Consider the following 22,438-nt stretch of genomic DNA (forward strand, 5'->3'; position numbering starts at 1 on the left):
CTCTGCCTCCCGAGTGCTGGGATTAAAGGCGTGTGCCACCACCACCCGGCTTTCATCTTAATTTTCAACTATCCTAAAACAGTCTCATTACTTTATTAACATGCACATCTAGGAATGTACCTTGTACTCTTTATTTTCTCAGTGACACTGATTGTTACTCACTTTCCCTCCCTGAGACATCTCTTCTTTTACCTTTCATGACACCAACACTCTTACTACATTTCTTTTTTTTTTCCTTCTTCTTCTCATTCATCTCTCCTTTACAGGCCTTTTATATATTTAGACATTTCTCTGGGACTAGTCCTGAGCTGACTACTTCCTGGTATTTTCTTTGGCAAGTTTATCCAGTCTTATGGTCGGACGAATGGTCCCTGAGGTATCTATGGCCCAACTTAGGCGTTTTGATTTTATGACGGTACAAAAGTAAACTATCACTTAGTAAAAACTCACGTTTTGAATTTTGATTCTTTGCTTTGAGACAGCAAACTTGGGCCTGGATGGTAGGCAGCTGCAGTTGCCACTTAGCCCTGTAGGTGCTCAAGAGAAGTGGCAACTAACACTCTTAAGCATACTGTGATAAACTGACATGGTTAGCAGGTTAGGTGCTTGAAATATTTCCCATGTATGTTGAACTTAAAACAGGCTTGAGAAGATGCAACCCCGTTGTAAATGGAGGGGCACTGTATTGAATTTTCATCTCTTGCACAGAGTTCCTTCCCGTCTTTCAACTGTTCGCTTAATTACATCTAGCTGGATAACGCAGCCTTTAGTGTATTCTGCTGGGGAGCAAACCCAGGGGTGTCTGCGTGGCAAGCAAATGCTCTACCATTGAGCTCTACCTTAGCTCTTCTCTTTTGATCACCATCTTTATAAGATTTCTGAGTAACATCTGGTAACAAGACATGGGTTGACTTGTTTAGGATGAGAATTTGTTCATCATTACAGGGGTAAATCTTTTTTTTTTTTTTTTTTCTTCCTTTTTTAAAAGTTAGTTTATTTTATATGTACGTGTACTCTGGGTGTCTATCTGTGCACTACAGAGGCCAGAAGAGGATGTCAGAGCCCCTGAAACTGGAGCTACAGTTTGTTGGTTGTGAGCTACCATGTGGTGCTGGGAACCTGCAAAAGCAAGTGATTCTAACTGCCGAGCCATCTCTCCAGCCCCCATATTTTCTAAGTTTTCAAATGGGGTTGAGTTGAGGCCAGGGCTTCAGGCAAGGTAAGGCAATGTTCTAAGTTATATCCCCAGACCCAAGAAATAATTTTATTTTATTTTTTGAGATAGGCTTTTACTATGTGTGCCAGGCTGGCCTCTAATTTGTAGCAATCCTCTTACCTCAGCCTCCCAAATCCTGGGATTACAAATGTGAACCACCACACCCCATCTGGGGCAGGAAAAGACAATGAGACACAATAAGAAAAGGAGCCAGGTAGTGGGGGCGCACTTGTGTGGTGTCATAGAAAAACGTCTCATAATTACTTATCAATGGTACACAATGACAATATTCACCTTTCTCTCCTTAGGTACCCTTTACATAATTTACCTATTGGTTGTTTTGAACAAGAAAATATTAACACAGGAAGGCCGACGCAATTTGAAAGAGAATTCACTTGCTAATAATGGGGGGGGGGGAGCGGGTTGGGAGAGAAAGCAAATGGGTGAAGACTGAATAAAACGGAACGGAAACATCTCAAGTACTTGAGGTTGGGAGCAGGTCCTTGTGCGGGCTTGTACACTGATGAGGGCTCCTCATGCCAAGCAAGAATCCAGACTTGTTTTCCACCTTTGTTCCTCTGGCTACGGGCCAGCCAGAGCGGAACCATATGAACACCCAGGCAGACCACAATTTCAACAAAAATCCGAGGTCAGACGCACATTACGATCCACTTGGGAAAACAGGTTGAGCGGCGGACAACGCATTTCAAAGTCAATTTGGTTCAAGCTCGTAGCCCCACCCCTTTAAAAAGGGGCGATTCCATTCCACTGTAAAATTTAAAATACAACAGAGGACTTTCTAAGAACCATATGGGAAAAGCTTTGATTGCTCTCCTTTGTAGCGTTTTTTTCAGGCCCAACGCCTGAAACTGATTCTGGAATTTCCCCCACCAGACTAGTCCTATTCCTAAGCAACCTCTACCTTCCTCACCAGCCATATTCTTTAACTTCTCCAGTTTCCATCCTTTCGGCATCAGTCCAATCAAACTTTGCCTCCTTGAACCCCTTCCTTATGTTCGTACCAGGAAACTCTTCTGAGAGTCAATAACCAAACGTGTCCTCCATAGCGCTCCGTATTTCTACTATCCCACCACTCTACTACGCCTCCTCTTAGTTCCGCCCCTCCCCGTTCCCCGCTCCCTCTTCTACCACTTGCGAAGGTCTTGCGCATGCGCATCTCCAATTCAGGCGCTTTCCCTTTCCTGACGACCAATCCACTTCCCACCTCCGGTCCTTAGCACACTCCACCCCTCTGCTGGGGCCCTGATTGGAGGTGCTGGTAGCAGTTGTCCTTTTCGCTGCCTGTGTAAAAAAAAAAATCACCGATAGGTAAATTTGAACGATTCACTGAAGTGTATAGCACATCTTTGAGATTCGATATATATATATATAATTTATCACCTCAGAACCAAAATTAGGCACTAAACACGTAGCGAGGGCTGGCGACGAGGGTCATTTTGGATGGGCAGTGCTGCGGGCATCCTTTTCCTTTTCCTCCCTCCCTTAGCCCCGCCCCCCGGGCAGGCCGGCCGCGTTGGTGAGTGGCGGGCGGGAGGGCCGACGGGCGGAGGGAGGAGGGGGAGCGGAGGGAAGGCGGGCCCTCGGCTGCGAGCGCGGTGGGGGGAGGGGAGGGGAGAGCCCGAGCGCTGGAGTTGGTGCTGGGAAACCCGGGGCTAATGTTGACAACAGGCTTTAGGTGAGTCCCGGGGAACCTCCTTCCCCCTCCGCTCCAACCATAGGGAAGATCTGGCGCTGAGGGATACCGGCCTGAACGCTTTCTCCCCGGGGGACCCGAGAGGCGACTCCGCACTCCAGCTCTCCGGGGGCGGCAGGCAGTGGAGGGACGAGCGGGTCGCGGACGTCGTGCTCCCCAGACCCCTTTCCCGGAGGGTCTGGACAATCTGGAGGAATGTCTCGGCCGGGCCGAGGCTGACATGAGGGGCGGCAGAAGAGGTGCCTGCCCCACATGCCTGGGCCCGGCCTCGGGGTGTTGGAGGCGGGGGAGCCTGCTGTGGACGGGAGGGGGGGGCGAGGGGAGGTTTTCGGGGGCGTGGAGAGGCTGGGGCGAGCCCCGGGCGTCTGGAGGGAAGCGTGGAGGAGGAAGTGGGGCGATGTAGAGTAAGCGGACGAGCCCGAGAGGCTTGGGTGCTCAGGGAGCGTAGGGCGAGAAGTTAGGGTTGAGGCTTAGATAATGTCCCCAAGGAATGGGAGTTGTGGCCGGGAAGTGTGTCAGTCAGCGGTAGGATCCCGAACCACCTCGGAGGTTTGTGGGAGATGGCGTGTGCAGGTGGACCTGCGGATGGTGGGAAGGGGGCAGCTTGAGTTGACTTCCTTTTAGTCAGCTAGGCTGGTTGATTCTTCGCTTCTCTCCCAAGGCTCTCATTACTCCCCTACTAGTATTGTTGAACTGAGGAGTGATCACACGGTATTTGGTCTGGGGAGCCAAACAGAGGCTGCTTACAGGTTTGAGGGTACGCATGGTAGCAAGTAGCCCTACTCTTAAAAGAACTTACATGTAGTGATTGACACAGTAGACGAAAGTAACATTGTTACTGACCCTTCTCATTTGTCATAGTTTTTAGGTGTTCATAAAAGTCGTACACATCATCAGGAAGGCCACTTTTGAGCTGTGGTGAAATTTCTGAAAAATTTTGAATGAGTCTCATATATATATATATATAAGGAATTTGTAAAAGAATAAACTCAGAGGCTGGAAGATATCTCTGTGCTGTTCTACCTTTAGGACATTTTGAGTTCAAAATACAGACTTGAAAGGTAAACCATCATTCTCTTACTCTAGTATTTCCAGAGCAGTCTAATTGTGATTTCATACATAGACCATATGGTACTTAGCAAAACTTGTAGCTGTATTAGGGAAACAGCTCTGTTCTCTGTCCTCTCTCCAGGACACAGCTTTGGGACTTTTACTAGTAAAATAGTTTTTACTTTCTTTTGGAAGTTTAGAATGTATTTAGAAAGCCAAATAAACTAATACAGACCAAGTACCCAGAGCACTATTTTGGGAACTAGAAAGATGGCTTTGAACCATACTTTCCTTTTAAAGGCTGTCTGAATATAATTGTATTCAGCAGAGTAATTTGTAGGAGTAAATCATATCTCAAGACTACTCACTTTATATTCATTATTTTCATATAATATGTGGAAAAATTGGAGACATTTTAGGTAAATTATTTAGCTATTATTAAAGTTTGAGTTTTTAAAGTAAGAATTTAGTTTTATTAAATAGGAGCTCAGTTTAATTTTTTAAAAATTGACAGTATACAAATTACTTATTGGATTCATGTTTGTTTTCTAGTTTATTTGGTTTTCAAAAATCCTTTGAGTCTATGAACATAGTGGAAAAGAGCAATCTTGGGCTTGGGATGGGTAAAATCCGACAGTCCTTTTAATTCTAAAGATCTCTCATCTTGGACTGGCCTGTTCAGTGTTAAGTGTGAAAGAGAACTGACATTTATTTAATGGCTTTCTTTATGGTAGCTACTGTAACTCTTTAAGATCGGTAGCCGTTGGCAAGAGCTGCATTTTATTGACAAATAACTAGAATAAACAGAGAAGTTAAGTTGCCTGACTTTAGTATCTAGTAAGGTACAGAGTTGGGATGCAAACCTAAAATCTGACTTGAAAGCCTGCTCTCTTTTCTCAAGTTCCATTGCTGCCTGCACTTTTGTTTGTTTGAATTTTAAAGACAGGGTTTCTCTTGTAGCCTTGGCTGTCCTGGAACTCTCTTTGTAGTTTAGGCTGGCCTCAAATTCACATAGATGTGCCTGCCTCTGCCTCCTGAGTGCTGGGACTAAAGGTGTGTACCACCATTGTGCCCAGCCTGCTGCCTGCCCATTTTGTTACAGATTTGTTAGTTGAAATTTAGTTCTGACAGCAAGACTTACCAATGTTTTGGGGAGACTGTTTATCATCCTCTGAAGCAGGAGTTGTCTTAATTTGTTATTGTTTATTAGTGTAGTAATTATTTACATTTACCGAATAGGTAAATATTGGAGAGCCATGAAACTTTGGGACTCTGAGCTTATAAATGATGATCTTTCATGGATCTGTCAGATAAAAACTGAGAGTTTGTTGATTCTTTAGAAGAATTTAAGATTTAATTTGTAAGCAACACTGTAGTTACAAGTTCTGATGTTATTTTTGTTGTTGGAGAATTTTATGTTCTTGTAATCCTGAAATATCTTGATACTTCAAATCACAAGTTCCATAAAGTTTTGTTGTATATAATGATTAATACCCTTAAGTAAGATTGTGTTATTACCTTAAACATTATGTTGTCTCCGTCCTTCTAGCCAGAGTGTGGCAGTAAGTTAAGAGAATTATGTAGCAAGTGCTTCCCCATCAGCAGAGAGTCCTACTGAGGTCCATAGTTCTATGACTTGTCATAGTGAGGCGTCTGTGATCAAGTCTTCCATCTCACAGTTTGGTCCTCTCAGGATTCTTAACTTTGGTTAAGACTGTGGGTTCACATTCCAGTTCTATCACCAGCTGTGGAGACCTTGGTCAAGTTACTTGGTTAAGTCTCAGTTTACTCATTTATAAATAGGGAAAACAATACCCACCTCATAAAGATTTTAGTATTCAATGAGATAATGTACATAAAATGTTTAGTGTGGTACCCGACACTAGGTATTGGTATTGTACTGTTTGAAAGTTTGTTTTAGAGTCGGGTATTTTCACTTTAAAAGTGGATATGTACTGAGAAATAAGGAAGGTAGACATTGACTACCAAGTGACTCTGTACTTCAGAATTCTTCTGGTCTAAGTTGTCTTTCTGATAATATTTTAGAGTTATGTACATTTCTTATTTGTTTTTATTGGTTATTATCGCAAATGTTTTAGCTATTAACCTGGGATTTCTTGCTATAATTGTTGTAGTTGAAAATATTTAAGAATATGTGTATATTTTTAACTTTTACTAAGATACCAAGAAGTTTAAGTAATTTTATACTTCATAAATAAAATTGTGACTTTCTTGTATATAACTTGTAGACATAAAAGTACTGCCCGAAGCCAGGCCTGGTGGCAGACGTCTTTAATCCCAGCATGGGGGGGGGGGGGGCGCGGGAGAGGCAGGCAGGGAGTTAACACCTATAACATGGTGGGCTGAACTACAGGAACTGAAGTACAGGTTTTATTTAAGTTGAATTTGTGTTTAAATGGCTTAGTTCATCAGGTTTTCATCCAGGGACACTTTGGTTCCATAGGACCATTTATTAACATCTAGAGTTATTTTGTCATATCTGAGGAGGGACTGTTGGCTCTACTACATGGAGGGGTACAGAGGTGCTTAGCTGCTTCAGGTATGTAGGATAATGTTTTAGTTCCACAAAGAATGAATTATCTTATAGTCTGGGGATATAGCTCAGTGGTAGAGTACCTGAGTTTCATTTCTAGTACTGCTAAACCAATAAAACCCAAAAAATCCACCATGCTTGCTCAAAATAATAATAGTGCTGAAGTTTAGAAACTCCTGGGCTTCTGACTACCCTACTGACAGTTACAGAACAGAGTATACAGATTTTATTAAGCATTATATTTATAAATATTGTCCTGTACTGATGAAATTGAAGGCCTGGTCTAATTAAGATATTAGGTTCTTTAATTTTAAAAGTTTGATAAGATTATTGTAATGGGGTAAAGTTTATGACTCTTTTGTCCATTGATTTGTAGGTAGCATGAGATTTTGCATTGTACGTGTTCTTTTGTGTAAATACATCCCATGAATATTGTATAAAATAGTAAACCATTATCTCTCCCCTCCCTTGTTCTTGTGGTTGCTGAGGGTTGAACCAGGGCTTAGCCCATGCTAGATAGAGTTCTCCCACTGAACTATGATCACAGCAAAAGAGACAAACTTGCTTGCTTGTTTCACAGTGCTGAGGATTGAATTCAGGGCCTAAAACATGCTAAGCACTCATCCACTGAGCTACATCCTCAATGCTCAGTTTCTTATTCCCTATTTCTTTAGTGCATGCAGAGGTTAGATGACAGCTTGGTTCTCTTTTTCCACCCTGCAAGTTCCTGGGGGGTCAGACTTGGTAGCAAGCATCTTTACCCACTGAGCCACCTTGTGAGCCTGTTATTTCTTTTTCTTCCCTCCCTCCCTCCCTCCTTCCCTTCCTTCCTCTCTCCCTCTCTTTCTTTCAGTTAGGGACTTAACTGTATAGCCAAAACTGGTATGCAATTCACTATATAACACAGGCTGACCTCTTAACTTATGGCAATCTACTACTTAGCATTGCTTTTTTTTTTTTTTTAAGATTTTTTTTTTATTAATTTATTCTTGTTACATCTCAATGGTTATCCCATCCCTTGTATCCTCCCAGTCTTCCCTCCCTCCCATTTTCCCATTATTCCCCTCCCCTATGACTGTTCCTGAGGGGGATTACCTCCCCCTGTATACCTAGCATTGCTCTTAACACATGTAAAAAGCTTAGGTAAAAACTTACTCTTGAGAGCTGGAGAGATGTTAAGAGTACTGTCTGTTCTTCCAGAGGTCCTGAGTTCAATTCCCAGCAACGACATGGTGGCTCATAATTATCTATAATGAGATCTGGTGCCCTTTTCTGGTTTACAGGCACACATTACTGTACAAATAATAAATAAATCTTTAAAAATAAAAAACTTAGCTTTGAAGCTGGGCGTGGTGGCCCACTACTCAGGGAGGCAGAGACAGGTGGGTCTCTGAGTTCAAGGTCAGTCTGGTCTACAAAGCGAGTCCAGGACAGCCAAGGCTACACAGAGTAACCCTATCTTGAAAAAAAAGCAAAAGCAAAACAAAACAACCCCCCCACCCAAAAAAAAAAACCCAAATAAACCAAACCAAAGCAAAAAGAAACAGCTTACCCATGATGTTTTCAGTTACGATGATGAGTTGTTTTAGAGTTGATCATGGTTGGGGCTTATATGTGTCTAGAAGTTCCAAATGCTATACTACCACTCTTTGCTTTATTTTTGAGACAGGGTCTCTTGCGCCTTGGTTGTCCTGGTACTTACTATGTAGACCAGGCTAGCCTGGAACTCATGGAGGTCTGCTTGCCTCTGCCTCCCAAGTGTTGAGATAAAGGTGTGCACTACCATGCCCAACCAACATTTATGCTTGAATGTTTCCTTAATTAAAGAGAAAATAATTTAGGTACAAAAATAATAATAATAAAACCTAGGATGCAATTTTATTTTTGTGTGGTGCTGGGGATGGAATATTGTGCATGCTAGGCAAGCACTTTACCACAGACATGTCCCTAGCCTGTAGGGCATTGTTTTTCATCACAGCTGTACTACTTTGCATGTATTTTAAATTTTTATGGTTGCCAAGCTTTGTTAATGTTTTATTTTAAAAATAAGGTCATACTATTAAATAAAAACATTCTGCCCATAGTACTGACATCCTTTTACTCTTACAGATTGTCCTGGGTCACATAATGCCAGCTGAGCGTAAAAAGTCAGCAAGTATGGAAGAAAAAGAACCTTTACTAAACAACAAGGAAAAAGACTGCAGTGAGAGGCGGCCAGTGAGCAGCAAGGAGAAACCAAAAGACGACCTAAAGATCACTGCCAAGAAGGAGGTCAATAAGGTCCCAGAAGACAAAAAGAAGAAACTGGAAGAAGATAAGAGAAAAAAGGAAGACAAAGAACGCAAGAAAAAAGAGGAAGAAAAGGTGAAGGCAGAGGAAGAATTGAAGAAGAAGGAGGACGAAGAGAAGAAGAAACATGAAGAGGAAGAGAGAAAAAAGCAGGAAGAGCAGGCCAAACGGCAGCAGGAAGAAGCGGCTGCTCAGCTGAAGTAAGACACCATAGTTGGGGTGTAAAGGCCTGATTGACAGTGCGTGGACATCTGAAGAAGCGTTTGGGAAATGCTTGTTTCAGATAAAGTGCTGCCTGCAGCTTGAGGTTTGAGAGGATGTTAGCTTGTTTTACTAGTTCCCCTGCCTAGGGCCATGTTTGAGGTGCTTTAAATAGTGTAGTCTATAATGTTTTCTGAGGTCTACAGTGATCTAGGGTTGTGTTTATAAAAACCTTTTTCAAGGAGTGTCCCCCTCACCCCTCAGTGGTAGGGATTGAACCTTGGACCTTCTGAATGATAGGCAGATGTTCGTCAACTAAGATTTACTGTGCAACTAAATTTACAAAGCCTCAATCTCTCCTTTAAAAAGAAAAGATTTATATTTTTTATTTATGTGTTTGTGTGGCATGTGTGCAAGTGACCCAAGAGGCCAGAAGAGGGCATCAGATCCTGGAGCTATTGTTACAAATGGCTGTGAGTTATCTGATGTGGGTCCTGGGAACCAAGCTTGGGTGCTCTGGAAGAGCAGCAAGTCCTCTTAACCACTGAGAGAGTTCTCCAATCCCTGTCTCTCCCTTTCTAACAAGGAAGAAAGGTCTGGAAGCCAGTAGTAGTGGGCAATTTTAGAATATTCACAGCTGTAACTATTCAGAATTTCTTACTTATTTACTTTTCTTCCAAAATAAAAATTTTTAAATTCTCTCCACCTCTCTCCCCTCTCTCCGTGTGTGTGTGTGTGTGTGTGTGTGTGTGTGTGTATGTATGTACACACACACACATAGAATGGCTCTTGTGAAAAGGCCAGAGGACAACGTTCAGGAATATTTTATTTTTCATTGGTGTTGCATTTGAACCCAGAGCCTTAGTGCTTGAAAGGCAAGCACTCTACCATAGAACTATATCCTCACACCCTGTCCTCGACAAAGCGTTGTGTTATTTGCCCAGATGGACTTTATATTTTAAAATGTTTTCAGTACAGGATGTAATTGATTTGCTTAATTCAAATGTACAATGAGCTATGCTTTGGTTCTTTTCATTACAAGTCCTGTACTTGGTGTGTAACTTAAAGATTTCTGTATTCTAACACAGCCTCTCTGTTAGTACATCATAGCTCGCTGCAGTGCGAGGCATGGGGCCTAGAGTACACAATAGAGTATCCTAGAAATGATTATGCAAGGAAGAGGAAAATTACTTTTTTGCCATTTTATATTTTAAAATGTATATTCTAATATCTTAAAAGCAAATTGCCTCTTCTCTTCACCCCTGCCCCAAGTCATTTTAAATTTTACCTTCTGAGTGAAAAAAAGTTATGTCAGTTTTTAGCTGTTCTTTAAGGTTAAATTGAGTTAACGTGTATTCATTAAAGGATTTTAACCTGGCAGTTCTCTTTGAGTTCCTTTTCAAACTTCCTAAGTTATGAGGTTTGTTTGTTTATTTGTTTTCCGAGACAGGGTTTCTCTGCATAGCCATGGCTGTCCTGGACTCACCTTGTAGACCAGGCTGGCCTCCAATTGACAGAGGTCCGCCTGCCTCTGCCTCCCAAGTGCTGGGATTAAAGGTGTGTGCCGTGCTTGGCTGAGGTGGTTTTTTGTTTTGTTTTCTTGCTTTGTTTTTGGTTTTTGGTTTTTTTGAGACAGAATTTCTCTGTGTAACAGCCCTAGCTGGCCTGGACTTACTTTGTAGACCAGGGTGGCCTTGAAGTCACAGAAATCCAGTCTGTCTCTGTCTCCTGAGTGTTGGGATTAAAGGCATGCGCCACCATGTCTGGTGAGTTTTTGTTTTTTATTGATGCTCATGGAAAAAATTTTTTGGATTTTATTTTTATTTTATGTATATGAGTGCCAGCATGTTTGTCTGTGCACCACATGCATGCAGTACCTTTGGAGGCCTGAAGAGGGCAGCAGATCCTCTGGACTGGAGTCCTAGGTTGTGAGCTGCCATGTGGGTGCTGGGAATTGAACCTGGGTCCTCTGGAAGAACAGCCTGTGCTCCTAAGTTTGAGCTGTTTCTTCAGCCCAGGATCTTCTTTTTGGAGGAGGCGTGCAGTTTCTCATGTCACCCAGGCTGGCCTTTACTAATAGTTTGATAAATACTGAGTATGGAGAAACAATTCAGAACAATTTAAGTTTATTTTATAATGATTGTTCTCTGGCTGAAATGTTTCTTGTGTAAATGTTTTTCTATTTACCCAATGCTTCTGTTTAACCTTTTATGTCATTCCCAGACATATCATTTTATTTTTTACATATTGAACATTATGCCTTTAATCAATTGAACTTGCAAAGTGACTGAATGATTGTTTGGATTATTCAAAAATCATTCTATCACAGTAGGTTACTGTCCTATCATTATATTAAGTCACTAACAAGATACCTTTGAAAATAATGGAAGAGATGGTGAATGCAGCTCAGCGGCACAAGACAAAAAAAAAGGAACTGAATTTTGGTTTTTTTCACTCTGTCCCTCTTGGATTCTTATACTTAGATCATACTTTTTCATTGACTTTTACTTCATTGTTTTGTTTTTTGGTTTTTTGAGACAGAGTCTCTCTATGTAGCCTTGGCTGTCCTGGACTCACTTTGTAGCTCAGGCTGGCCTAGAGCTCACAGGATCCACCTGCCTCTGCCTCCCGAGTGCTAGGATTAAAGGCGTGTGCCACCACGCCCGGCTAGTTTTCATTGACTTTTAATCTTGAGTGATTTACAGTGATGCTTCAAAATGTGTATTTTTATTTGCGTTTTGTCTTTTACATAGAGAGAAAGAAGAATCCCTTCAGCTGCATCTGGAAGCTTGGGAGCGGCATCAGCTACGGAAGGAGCTCCGCAGCAAAAACCACAGTGCTCCAGACAGCCGGCCGGAGGAAAACTTCTTCAGCCGCCTGGATTCAAGCTTAAAGAAAAATACTGCTTTTGTCAAGAAACTAAAAACGATTACAGAACAACAGAGAGACTCCTTGTCTCATGATTTTAATGGCCTGAATTTAAGCAAATATATTGCAGAAGCTGTGGCTTCCATTGTGGAAGCAAAGTTAAAAATCTCCGATGTGAACTGTGCTGTGCACCTCTGCTCTCTGTTTCACCAGCGGTATGCTGACTTCGCACCCTCTCTTCTTCAGGTGTGGAAAAAACATTTTGAAGCGAGGAAAGAGGAAAAAACGCCTAACATTACCAAGCTAAGAACCGACTTGCGTTTCATTGCAGAATTGACCATAGTGGGAATTTTCACGGACAAGGAAGGTCTTTCCTTAATCTATGAACAGCTGAAAAGTATCATCAATGCTGACCGAGAGTCCCACACTCACGTCTCTGTAGTGATTAGTTTCTGTCGCCATTGTGGAGATGACATAGCTGGACTCATACCGAGGAAAGTAAAGAGTGCCTCGGAGAAGTTCAACTTGAACTTTCCTCCTAGTGAGATAATTAGTCCAGAGAAGCAGCAGCCTTTCCAGAATCTTTTAAAAGAGTACTTTACGTCTTTGACCAAACACCTGAAAAGGGACCACAGGGAGCTTCAGAATACTGAGAGGCAAAACAGGTGATTTTCAAATGTTTCTCAGAATTGAGAATTTATTGTGGAGCTCATACTTAACATGTTTAAAGTCTTCATGCCACTGAGCGAACTATGGAAAAGGGCTCCTTGCAGGTGATTTCTTAGCATTCCGGGAAAATGTCAACAGTATAATAGTCTTAATACTCATGTGTAAATGTGATTACAATAGATTTTATGTCTGCTTTTAAAAGAAATCTGGCAAGAAGGTGGTAATTTTTGCTTTGTTCACTATGTTTTCTTCCTGTGGTATAAAAAAAACCCTCATTAATATTGAGGAGTAAAATTTCCATTTCTGTCATTTTAACTCACCTGCCACTATTTTTCTGTTTCAGTGTTCCTCCTAACAGGTTTGCTTTCATTGTTTTTAATGTCACCTTCTCTACTTGTAAAGAAAATATATTACCAGTGGAGTTTCAGATCAAAATTTTGAGAAATAGCACAGAGTTAGCTATGAAAAGTGTTGTGGATAACTTGTACAGTGTATCACAGAGTCTTCATTCTGAAAGCTCCTGTTGACAATTTTAAAGGACTGTTGCTATGGTCACTGGTGAAGAGACCATATTAGGAATCAAATTCAGTTGTCAGAAGATACTGTAGTCACTGCACTGAGGAGACAACAGTGTGCTGTACAGTTTTTGGGAACTAGGCCATCTTTATTTTGTTTGTTTATTTGTTTATTTAGGTTTTTTGAGACAGGGTCTCTCTGTGTAGCCTTGGCTGTCTTGGACTCACTTTGTGGATCAGACTGGCCTCAGACTCAGAGATCCTCCTGCCTCTGCCTCCTCGAGTGCTGGGATTACAGGTGTGCACCACCATGCCCAGTTCAATGGGCCATCTTATTTTTGTTTTTTTTGGAGACAAGGTTTCTCTGTGTAACTCTATATCCTGGATTCTCTATAGCCCAGGCTGGCCACAAACTCACAGAGATCCGCCTACCTCTGCCTCCCAAGTGCTAGGATTAAAGGCGTGCACCACCACTGCCCAGCCATTGGGCCATCTTTAATGGGGATGTTGATTTGGTGGAGGTCTGGAGTATGCGGAAGGGAGTAATAGCAGTTTACTGTTTAGCTGAGTACTTTACCACTATCAAACTATATGCATAGGAGTCTAGAATATCTATTGATCAGCAGTTAATGAGATACATCTTTTTTTGTCCTCCTGAGCCTGCAGTGGGGGAGGACTGCAGTAAGCAGTTACCCCTGGGCGGTGATTGATAGAACCATAAAGACACTGACTGTGTGACAGCAATATATTTTCAGGTTGATGCTCAGACTCTGTGACCAGTTTTGGTCACTTAGGTGAAAATTTGACTCTCTGGGCAACATAATGAAATATCTCAAAGAAAAAGGTAAAATAGAAACAGAATTGTAATTTTTGTTTATGGTTTTGAATGCTACTTAAGAATCTTAATTATGCTTTGTGTAATGCTCTGTCATTTTCATCCTCCTTTCCCTTTTACAGCCTACCTAATACATCACAACTGACTTTGTTGTAAATATGATAACAATTGATGAGTTTTATTGACTTCTTCATGGTTTCATTGGCTACTTTAGAGTTTATGTATTTACTTTTAGCCTTGTAGCATCCTAGTAGAGAGACACTACAGTGATTTAATATCACTTTGAGACATGTGTCTCTTTGATTCCTGTGACTTCTCTTGCATATTTGCTGACTGCCAGATGCTTTTTCCGCCCCAGGATAACTGACTTCAATTCTGTACAGTTCCAATCCTCTCTAGACACCACACTCACTATCCCTAGGACATTTGTTTTTTGATTCCTTCTTTTCTGTGACCAAAATTGCTTTAGCTGTCTTGTCACACACACACCCCTCACCGCCCCCCCCTGCCCCCCCCCCGGTCTCTGTCGCTCTTATTTTATTCTATTTTTTTGAGACAGGGTTTCTCTGTGTAATGGCGCTGGCTGTCTTGGAACTCTCTTTGTAGACCAGGCTGGCCTCAAACTCACAGTCAGTTGCATGCCACTGCCTCTGGAGTGCTGGTGTTAAAGGTGTGCACCACTACACCGGGCTATCATTTCTTTGTTTTTTGTTTTTTGTTTTTTTTTTAAAGGCCTTTTTACGCTGAAGCCTGTCTCAAATGGACTGGTCTCTCCCCCCCCCCCCCCCCCCTTTCTTTCTTTTTTTCGAGACTGAGTCTCACTAGGTAGCCTTGTCTGCTGTGTAGATCAGACTGACTTTGAAAACATAAAGATTCGCTTACTTCATTGAGTGCTGGGACTAAAGGCATGCACTACTCCACACCTGGTTCAAATGAACTACTTCTAAGATAGCTCTTTACTTTGAACTAGTGCAGGAATTTTTGCCCTGAATACATACTTGCTGGACACTTTATATTTTGAGGTGGCATCTCACTCTGTTTGCTTAACTCTGACTTACTTAGATGATCTGAATATGCTATTTTAACTTAATGATTTTGCAGATGGTTTCATTTGTGTTTTTAAGTGCATAGATAAGTAAAATTTTTTTGTTGTTTGCTTTTGCTTTTGAATTTTTGAGACAGGATTTTTCTGTGTAACCCTGGCTGTCCTAAAACTTGCTTTGTAAACCAGGCTGGCCTTAAACTCACCGAAATCTGCCTGCCTCTGCCTCCCAAGTGCTGGGATTAAAGGTGTGTGCCACCATCAGCCAGCAATCACAGAACTGTTAATCTACACTTTTAGAATTTACAGTGTAGAGTGACATTAACATCATGGAAGTCCTTTGTCTCAGCATAATTTGTCTCCTTAACAGATGCAGTAATTCAGGGAGGTGAAAAATCTTAATAGAAAACATTTGACATCTGGTTTAGTAAGTTACTTAGGGCTCAAGACACTTTCAGTTACTAATCAGCTTTGATAGTTGGAGATGCAGATAACCCAACTGAGGGAAAACAAAATAAACTTGGGAAATGGATTAGCATGGAATATCCTTTCTTCTGAAAGGGTTTGTTATAATTCGTGGAATCACTGTGTAGTGGTCTGGCCTCCAACTTACAGAGATCACCTGCCTCTGCCTCCCAAGTGCTGGGATCAAAGACAAGTGTATGCCTCCATGCCCAGCCAAGGAATCAGTTTCTAAAGTTTTTCCTTTGAGCACATGACCCAGTAGTTGTTTTCATAGGAAAAAGTCAATCATAGGCAGTGGTTTTCTCTAATAAGATTTCTCTTAGGTGTGATATCCTAGAAAGTTGAGGAATCACATGTAATTAAAATTCTTTAAGCCTTTGATTCAGTGTCTTAGGAAAATCAAGTATACTTCTTAGTCTAGGAATCAAATGCTATTGGTCATTCTGCTTTTTAACATGTTAGAAAGCACTATTCTCTAGAGCTTGTGGAATCTTACTCTACATGCATTAAAGGTCTATACTTTAAACTTGATTCAACCAATTTTTGTTGTTGTTGGCTTTTAGAATCTTGTAGTGTGGCCAACATTGGCTTTTAGCTCAAGATCCTCTATTTTATCACCCCAGTATTGAAATCAGGTGTGTACCACCAAGCTTAGCTCTGTCCAACTAAATTTTTTAAAGATTATTTATTTACTTATTTATTTATTATATATACAGTGTTATGCCTGCATGTACACCAGAAGAGGAGATCAGATCTCATAGATGGTTGTAAGCCACCATGTGGTTGCTGCGAATTGAACTCAGTGACCTTTGAAAGAGCAGCCAGTATGCTGAACCTCTGAGCCATCTCTCCAGTCCTGTCAACTAATTTTTAAACATAGACTGACTCAAAACTTCAGGTGCTTTCTTGACTGGGCTCGATGGCACACACCTTTAATCCCACTCGGTAGGCAGAGCATGGCAGTCTCTTGAGTTCAAAGTCAGGCTATCCACAGAGCAAGTTCCATGACAGCCAGGGCTACACAGAAACCCTGTCTCAAAAACAAAACAAAAGTAGTAATATAATAAGTTGTGGTATTTTCTTAAAAACACTGGAACGAATGAATGTTCTCTAACTATTCTTTTCTAATACTTGGCCTTCTATAACATATGCTTTAGCATTGCTTCTAAGCCCCCGAAGAATTAGCAATATAGTTGACTTTAGTGTTAGGTGAATTTTGACAAGTTTGAATTAAGATTTTTTGTTTTTGTTTTTGTTTTTTGAGACAGAGTTTCTCTCTACATCCACTAAAGGTGTGCACCACCACGCCTGGCTAAGAATTTTTTTTAACCTTAAAAATACCTTGTTTTATTATACATTTTATGTAAGTGAATTTAAATAGCTCTGGGATGTTACAGCATGTATAGATTTCAAAATTAATTTTTGCTAGTTGGAGTTGATAGCTTTATATGCTTTGTATGTTGCTTTCTGTTTTATTTAGTGATCATTATGTTAATAGAGATACTAGCTTTTTGACATTTAATAAAATTAATTAGTAAATATAATAATGTCATAGTTAACGAGAAAATTTTCATTCAGTCGAGTGAAATAATGTATTCAAATACCAAGTAGTCAGTTCTCAGTACTCAAATGATTTATCTATTTGTTTGTTTATTTGTTTAGTTTTTGGTGCTGTGACAAAAGTGAAGACTTGTGCTTGTTAGGCAAACATTTCTACCACCAGCCCCTAAAACAGTGGTTCTCACCCTGTGTGGATAAACACTCTCAGAAAACACAGACATATACATTACAATTCATAACAGTAGCAAAGTTACTTTTATGAAGTAGCAACCAAAATAAATTCATGGTTGGGGATCATCACAGCATGAGGAATTGTATTAAGGGGTCACAGCATCAGGAAGTTTGAGACCCACTGTGCTAAACTGTCTTAATCCGTGGTAATTGATGAAAAGAGTAGCAAGTTTTGTTTTAAGACCTTTAGTCCTTTTCTGATTGCTTATATCATTGGCAATAAGTGATTTGATTTAAAGTTTAGTAAAAAGTATAAATGGAATGCAAACATCTCCCTCTCCCAATTATTGATAAAATCAGAAAAGTACTATTAGTTTGACTAGTGTTGAAACTTAAATATACTGTTTTCAAATTAAGTAATGCTTTTACTTCAATTTCCTTCTAGTGGGCTTTACCTATTCTTACAAGTTGGTCACTTGATAATATTTACACACTATTAAGACATTGCTTTGTTCCAGGCATGGTGGCACAAGCCTGTAATCCTAGCACTCGTAGAGGCAGGTGGATCTCTGTGAGTTCGAGGCCAGCCTGGTCTACAAAGTGAGCCCAGGACAGCCAAGGCTAAACAGAGAAACCCTGTCTCAACCCCCCCCCCCCCACAAAACAAAACAAAACAAAACAAAAAAACCATTGCTTCACGCTGGGTTTTGGTGGCAGCAGTGCCTGTCTTTAAATCTAGCACTTGGGGAGGCAGAGGCAAGCAAATCTCTGTGAGTTCGAGGCCAGCCTGGTCTACAGAGCTGCTTGCAGGACAGCCAGGCATACACAGAGAAACCTTGTCTTAGAAAAAAACCTTAAAACAAACAAACAAACAAAAAGATACTGCCTCACTGAAATCTCTCATCCAGCAAGCTCTGACAGAAGAACCCTTATGTTGTCGCTTAGTTTACTAACTTTGTTTAAGTGAACGTGACATAGTAGTTGAATAAATACTTAACTAAGTACAGTTATATTGTACACTCTAGTGTCTTTTCATGAAGTAAAGTAATCATAACCAAATTAAAATGAGACTGTAAGAATATTATAATTCTATGGCTTATTTTTGTGATGATTTGACAACCTAGAAGCAAAAGAGATGAAACCTAGTATTGTTTTTCTTTGGTTTAGTCATGACCATATTTTCAGGGTTTTATGTGTCCTATCTTATTTTCTGTGATTGCACAAGATCAAAAATTAAAAAGATGTTTGTATTTATGCTTAGCTTAAAAACAATTAACTAGTATACTTTACATCCTGACTGCAGTTTTGTAGATCAAAATAATATTTGACATTTGAAGCTTTTTACTTTTCAACGGTGGCTTTAGTAGTTTTTTCCTCATGAAAACACCATTTTCTACCAATATAATGCATCATATGTATAATCTTTTTCTTTTTTTTTTTTTTTTTTAAGATTTATTTATTATTATGTATACAGTAGTCTGTCTGCATGTACACCTGCAGGCCAGAAGAGGACATCAGATCATATTACAGATGGTTGTGAGCCACCATGTGGTTGCTGGGAATTGAACTCAGGACCTCTGGAAGAGCAGCCAGTGCCCTTAACCTCTGAGCCATCTCTCCAGCCCCCATATGTATAATCTTATGATATCTTCACAATATCCCTAAAAGAAATGTTTGTATTTTAAAGGTGACTGATGGAGGAATTTAAGGACTTGTCCAAGGTAATATATGAAGAGCCAATGACCAAATCAGGTTCCTTTTTTCAGTGCTGAATCTCTCATAATTACACAGTACCTTTTGTTGTCACTATTAGTACTGTTACTTACTGTAAAACTTCTGACTGGTCGCTTTGGCCATACCAACCCAAATGCCAACCAGAGAGAATCCTGGTTATAGTTTCAGTTAAAAAGAGAATTTAAAATAAATAGCTTATTTTGGTGGCTTGCTTTTGTTATACACATCCAAGAGATTGTAATTCCAATATAATGTACAAAACATTAATTTTAATTTTAGAGACAGTTTAGTCTACATTTTAATAATGCAGACTCTAGCACCAGGGCGCTTGAGTTCAAATTCTAGACCTCACATGTCTTTCCTTTAACATACCCATCCTTCCAGTGTAGATAACAGCAGTGCCCTACTTCTGACGTAAATGTGGGCCACGTAGTGAATTCACATGTGTACAGGTACTTTACCAGCATCTGGCACGACTTTAGTGCTTTTAAAAATGTTGGCTACTTAATATAGTGCCTATTTGATCTTTCTGAAATCTGAGTGAGTCATTGTTTTGAAAATTGATTAGTTAAACTTTTAAACATTGACAGCCAGCCTTGAGTTGTGATATTCCTACCTCAGCTTTGCTGAACTATGCTTATAAAGCTTGCTTTAAAATTTATTTATTTATTTTTTAAAGATTTATTTAAGTGTCTTGCCTGCACATACGCCTGCACACCAGAAGAGGGCACCAGATCTCATTATAGATAGTTGTGAGCCACTGTGTGGTTGCTGGGAATTGAACTCAGGACCTTTGGAAGAACAGGCAGTGTTCTTAACCTCTGAGCCATCTCTCCAGCCCCTTAAAATTTATTTTTAAAGCTGGGTGTGGTGACACACACCTTTAATCAGCATTCAGGAGGCAGAGGCAGGTGGATCTCTGTGAGTTCGAGGCCAGTCTGGTCTACAAAAGTGAGTCAAGGACAGCCAGGAAGGAATGTTACACAAAGAAACCTTGTCTCGAAAAACCAAAACCAACCAACCAACCAAACAACCAAGCAAAATTTATTTTTAAGACAATATAAAGCAAGTAAATAATCTTCACAAAATAAAAAGGAGTAACAAAAGTCAAATCATAAAAGTGAAAAAATGGAAAACAAAAAGGCCTTTTAAATGAGGCATTAATGGTTAATTTTTGATTCGAGAATGAATGTCTTATAATAGTAACCTAAAAAACCTTCCTCCAGTTTTTAATCCCAGCACTCCAGAGTCATAACTCTGTGAGTTTAAGAACCCATAGGGTCTTTCTAGATGGTGAGGTCTCATATTGAATAGAAGAAGGTTTTGTCTTTGTTTTGCCCTCCACCCCACCTCCATGGCTTCTCTGTGTAACCCTGACTGTCGTAGAACTCAGGCTGTAGACAGGGCTGGCCTTGAACGCAGAGAACTTCTCAAATACTGGGAGTAACGGCTTGCACTACCACTGCCTGGCAAATAAAAGTTTTACAGCCGGGCGTGGTGGTGCACACCTTTAATCCCAGCACTCGGGAGGCAGAGGCAGGCGGATCGCTATGAGATTGAGACCAGCCTGTCTACAAAGAGGGTCCAGGACAGCCAGGGCTACACTGAGAAACCCTTCCTCAAAAAACAAACACGTTTTACTTTCTGGTTTTTTGTTTGTTTGTTTTGGAGATAGGTTTCATGTAATAGCCTTGGATGGCCCTGAATTCATGGTGATCTGCCCTCCTCTGCCTCTTGAGTGTTGCGATTAAAGGCATGAGCAGCAAGAAATCTTTTTTAGACATATTTTTATTATAATAAGACTTCGGATTGATTTTGTTTTCATCACTTTTCACTACCTCACTGTTGTACAGTCACAGAGAGGACATGAGGTAGTTAATAAATGTTTAACAGTGATAATTACTTGATGTGGTTAATTCCTGTCATGACAAAAGATTGACGCACTGGCCCACTTGCCAGAGCAGATCATTGACCAGCTTTTAGTGCCTAGTGTGAGAATGACTTTTATCTTTTTCAGATAGGTAACAAAATTTAAAAGGTGAATGCTTTGTGAAATGTGAAAGCTACATGAAATTGACATTTCACTGCTCTTAAAAGTTTCATCCTAGCATAGTAAACTCTTTGATTTCCCTATTGCCTGACAGTTACTGTTGCACTACTGTAGCAGGCAACAGCTTCAGTGAAGACCCTATGCTCTAGAAAACTTAGAATGTTGACTTCTTAGTTCTTTCCAGAAACGCTTTCCTGACCTCTGGTTAACAGTGGCTTCCAAAGAAAGATTCCAGTTCAGCTTTGCGTTTCTAAAAAGATTTGAAATACTATATAATTATCATTAGCATTGGCTTTGCTTATATTTTCAGTGTTAACATTCTCACGCACTTGATACAAGAGCTTTTGGTTAGGGGTGGAGTAAGCCTCAAGGTATAGTGCTTGCCTCTAATGCATGAAACCCTGGGTTCTGTCCCCAGCACTCCTGTGCTTAAAGTTGTAATAGTCTTACTGCGTGCTGTGGATCCAGTGAGCTGCTTGGTAAGCTTGTGTCAGATAAGTAGTCACATTAGATATCACTTTGGGTTCTGTTTGTAACAGAACTCGTAATTCCACTCTTTGGTCTCCTGTCCTGTTTACCAAGTTCTTTATGTATGATGTAGTTAGAAAACAACCCAAAATACCAGTTTTTATTTTCCTAAGAGGTCTTTCCTGAATACTTAACCTAAATATGTATTTGTTAAGCAACTACATAAATTAGTTGTTAAAGAATTTGATCATGGTCCGGCTTTGGTGGTGTGTGCCTATAATCCGTAGCATTCAAGATACAGCACAGTGGCAGGAGGATTGCTAATTCCAGACCTTCTGGGTAATACATTGAGTTGAAGGCCAGTCTGTAAATGCACAAGGCCCACTGGCCTCTTCTTCCCTCCCTCCCTCCCTCGCTCCCTCCCTCCCTGCCTCCTTCCCTCCTTTCCTTCCTTCTGGATTAGGGGTTGAACCTAGGACCTTATAGGTGTTAAATAAGTGATCTACCACTGAACTGTAGCCCCATCACACCAAGACCCTGTCTTTAAAACAAAACAACAACATAGGGCAATGGTGACACACAGCTATGATTCCAGCGCTCTGGAGGCAGAGGCAAGTGGATCTCTTGAGTTCGAGGCCACTCTGGTCTACAGAGAGAGTTCCAGGACAGCCAGGGCTACACAGAGAAACAAATGCCTCAAAAAAAACAAATGAACAAATAAACCCACCACCACCAACAAAAAGCAGAATTAAGATTTGAAGAAGGGTTAAGGATTATCTCTGAAAGTTTAAAGCCTTTTAAAAATATATATAAACATCTTTTTATTTTATTTTTCCTGTCTATTTATTTTGTATGTCTGTTCACCACATAAATTCATGGTGCCCACAGGGGCCAGAAGGTGTTAAGATCTTTTGCATTGTAGTTATAGATATTTGTGAACCATCATGTGGGTGCTTGGAATCCAACTTAGGTCCTCCTGAAAAGCAGCAATTGCTCTTAGGCCATCTCTTCCAGCCCCAGTGTTTGTTTTATTTTCT

The 22,438-nt window shown here is 40.6% G+C and overlaps 1 protein-coding gene across 1 annotated transcript in view; it reads left to right on the top strand.

Moving 5' to 3' along the window:
* The first annotated feature begins 2,792 nt into the window (after window positions 1-2,792).
* Upf2 (UPF2 regulator of nonsense mediated mRNA decay) overlaps window positions 2,793-22,438 on the top strand; it is a 103,129-nt gene continuing 83,483 nt past the window's right edge. The window contains exons 1-3 of the mRNA XM_051151359.1: window positions 2,793-2,912; window positions 8,644-9,023; window positions 11,778-12,557. Coding sequence (XP_051007316.1) covers window positions 8,662-9,023; window positions 11,778-12,557 — 1,142 coding nt within the window. The 5' untranslated portion in view covers window positions 2,793-2,912; window positions 8,644-8,661. The remainder of the gene's footprint in view (window positions 2,913-8,643; window positions 9,024-11,777; window positions 12,558-22,438) is intronic.

This window comes from Acomys russatus, chromosome 9 (genome assembly GCF_903995435.1).
Source record: "Acomys russatus chromosome 9, mAcoRus1.1, whole genome shotgun sequence".
Taxonomy (NCBI): Eukaryota; Metazoa; Chordata; class Mammalia; order Rodentia; family Muridae; genus Acomys; species Acomys russatus.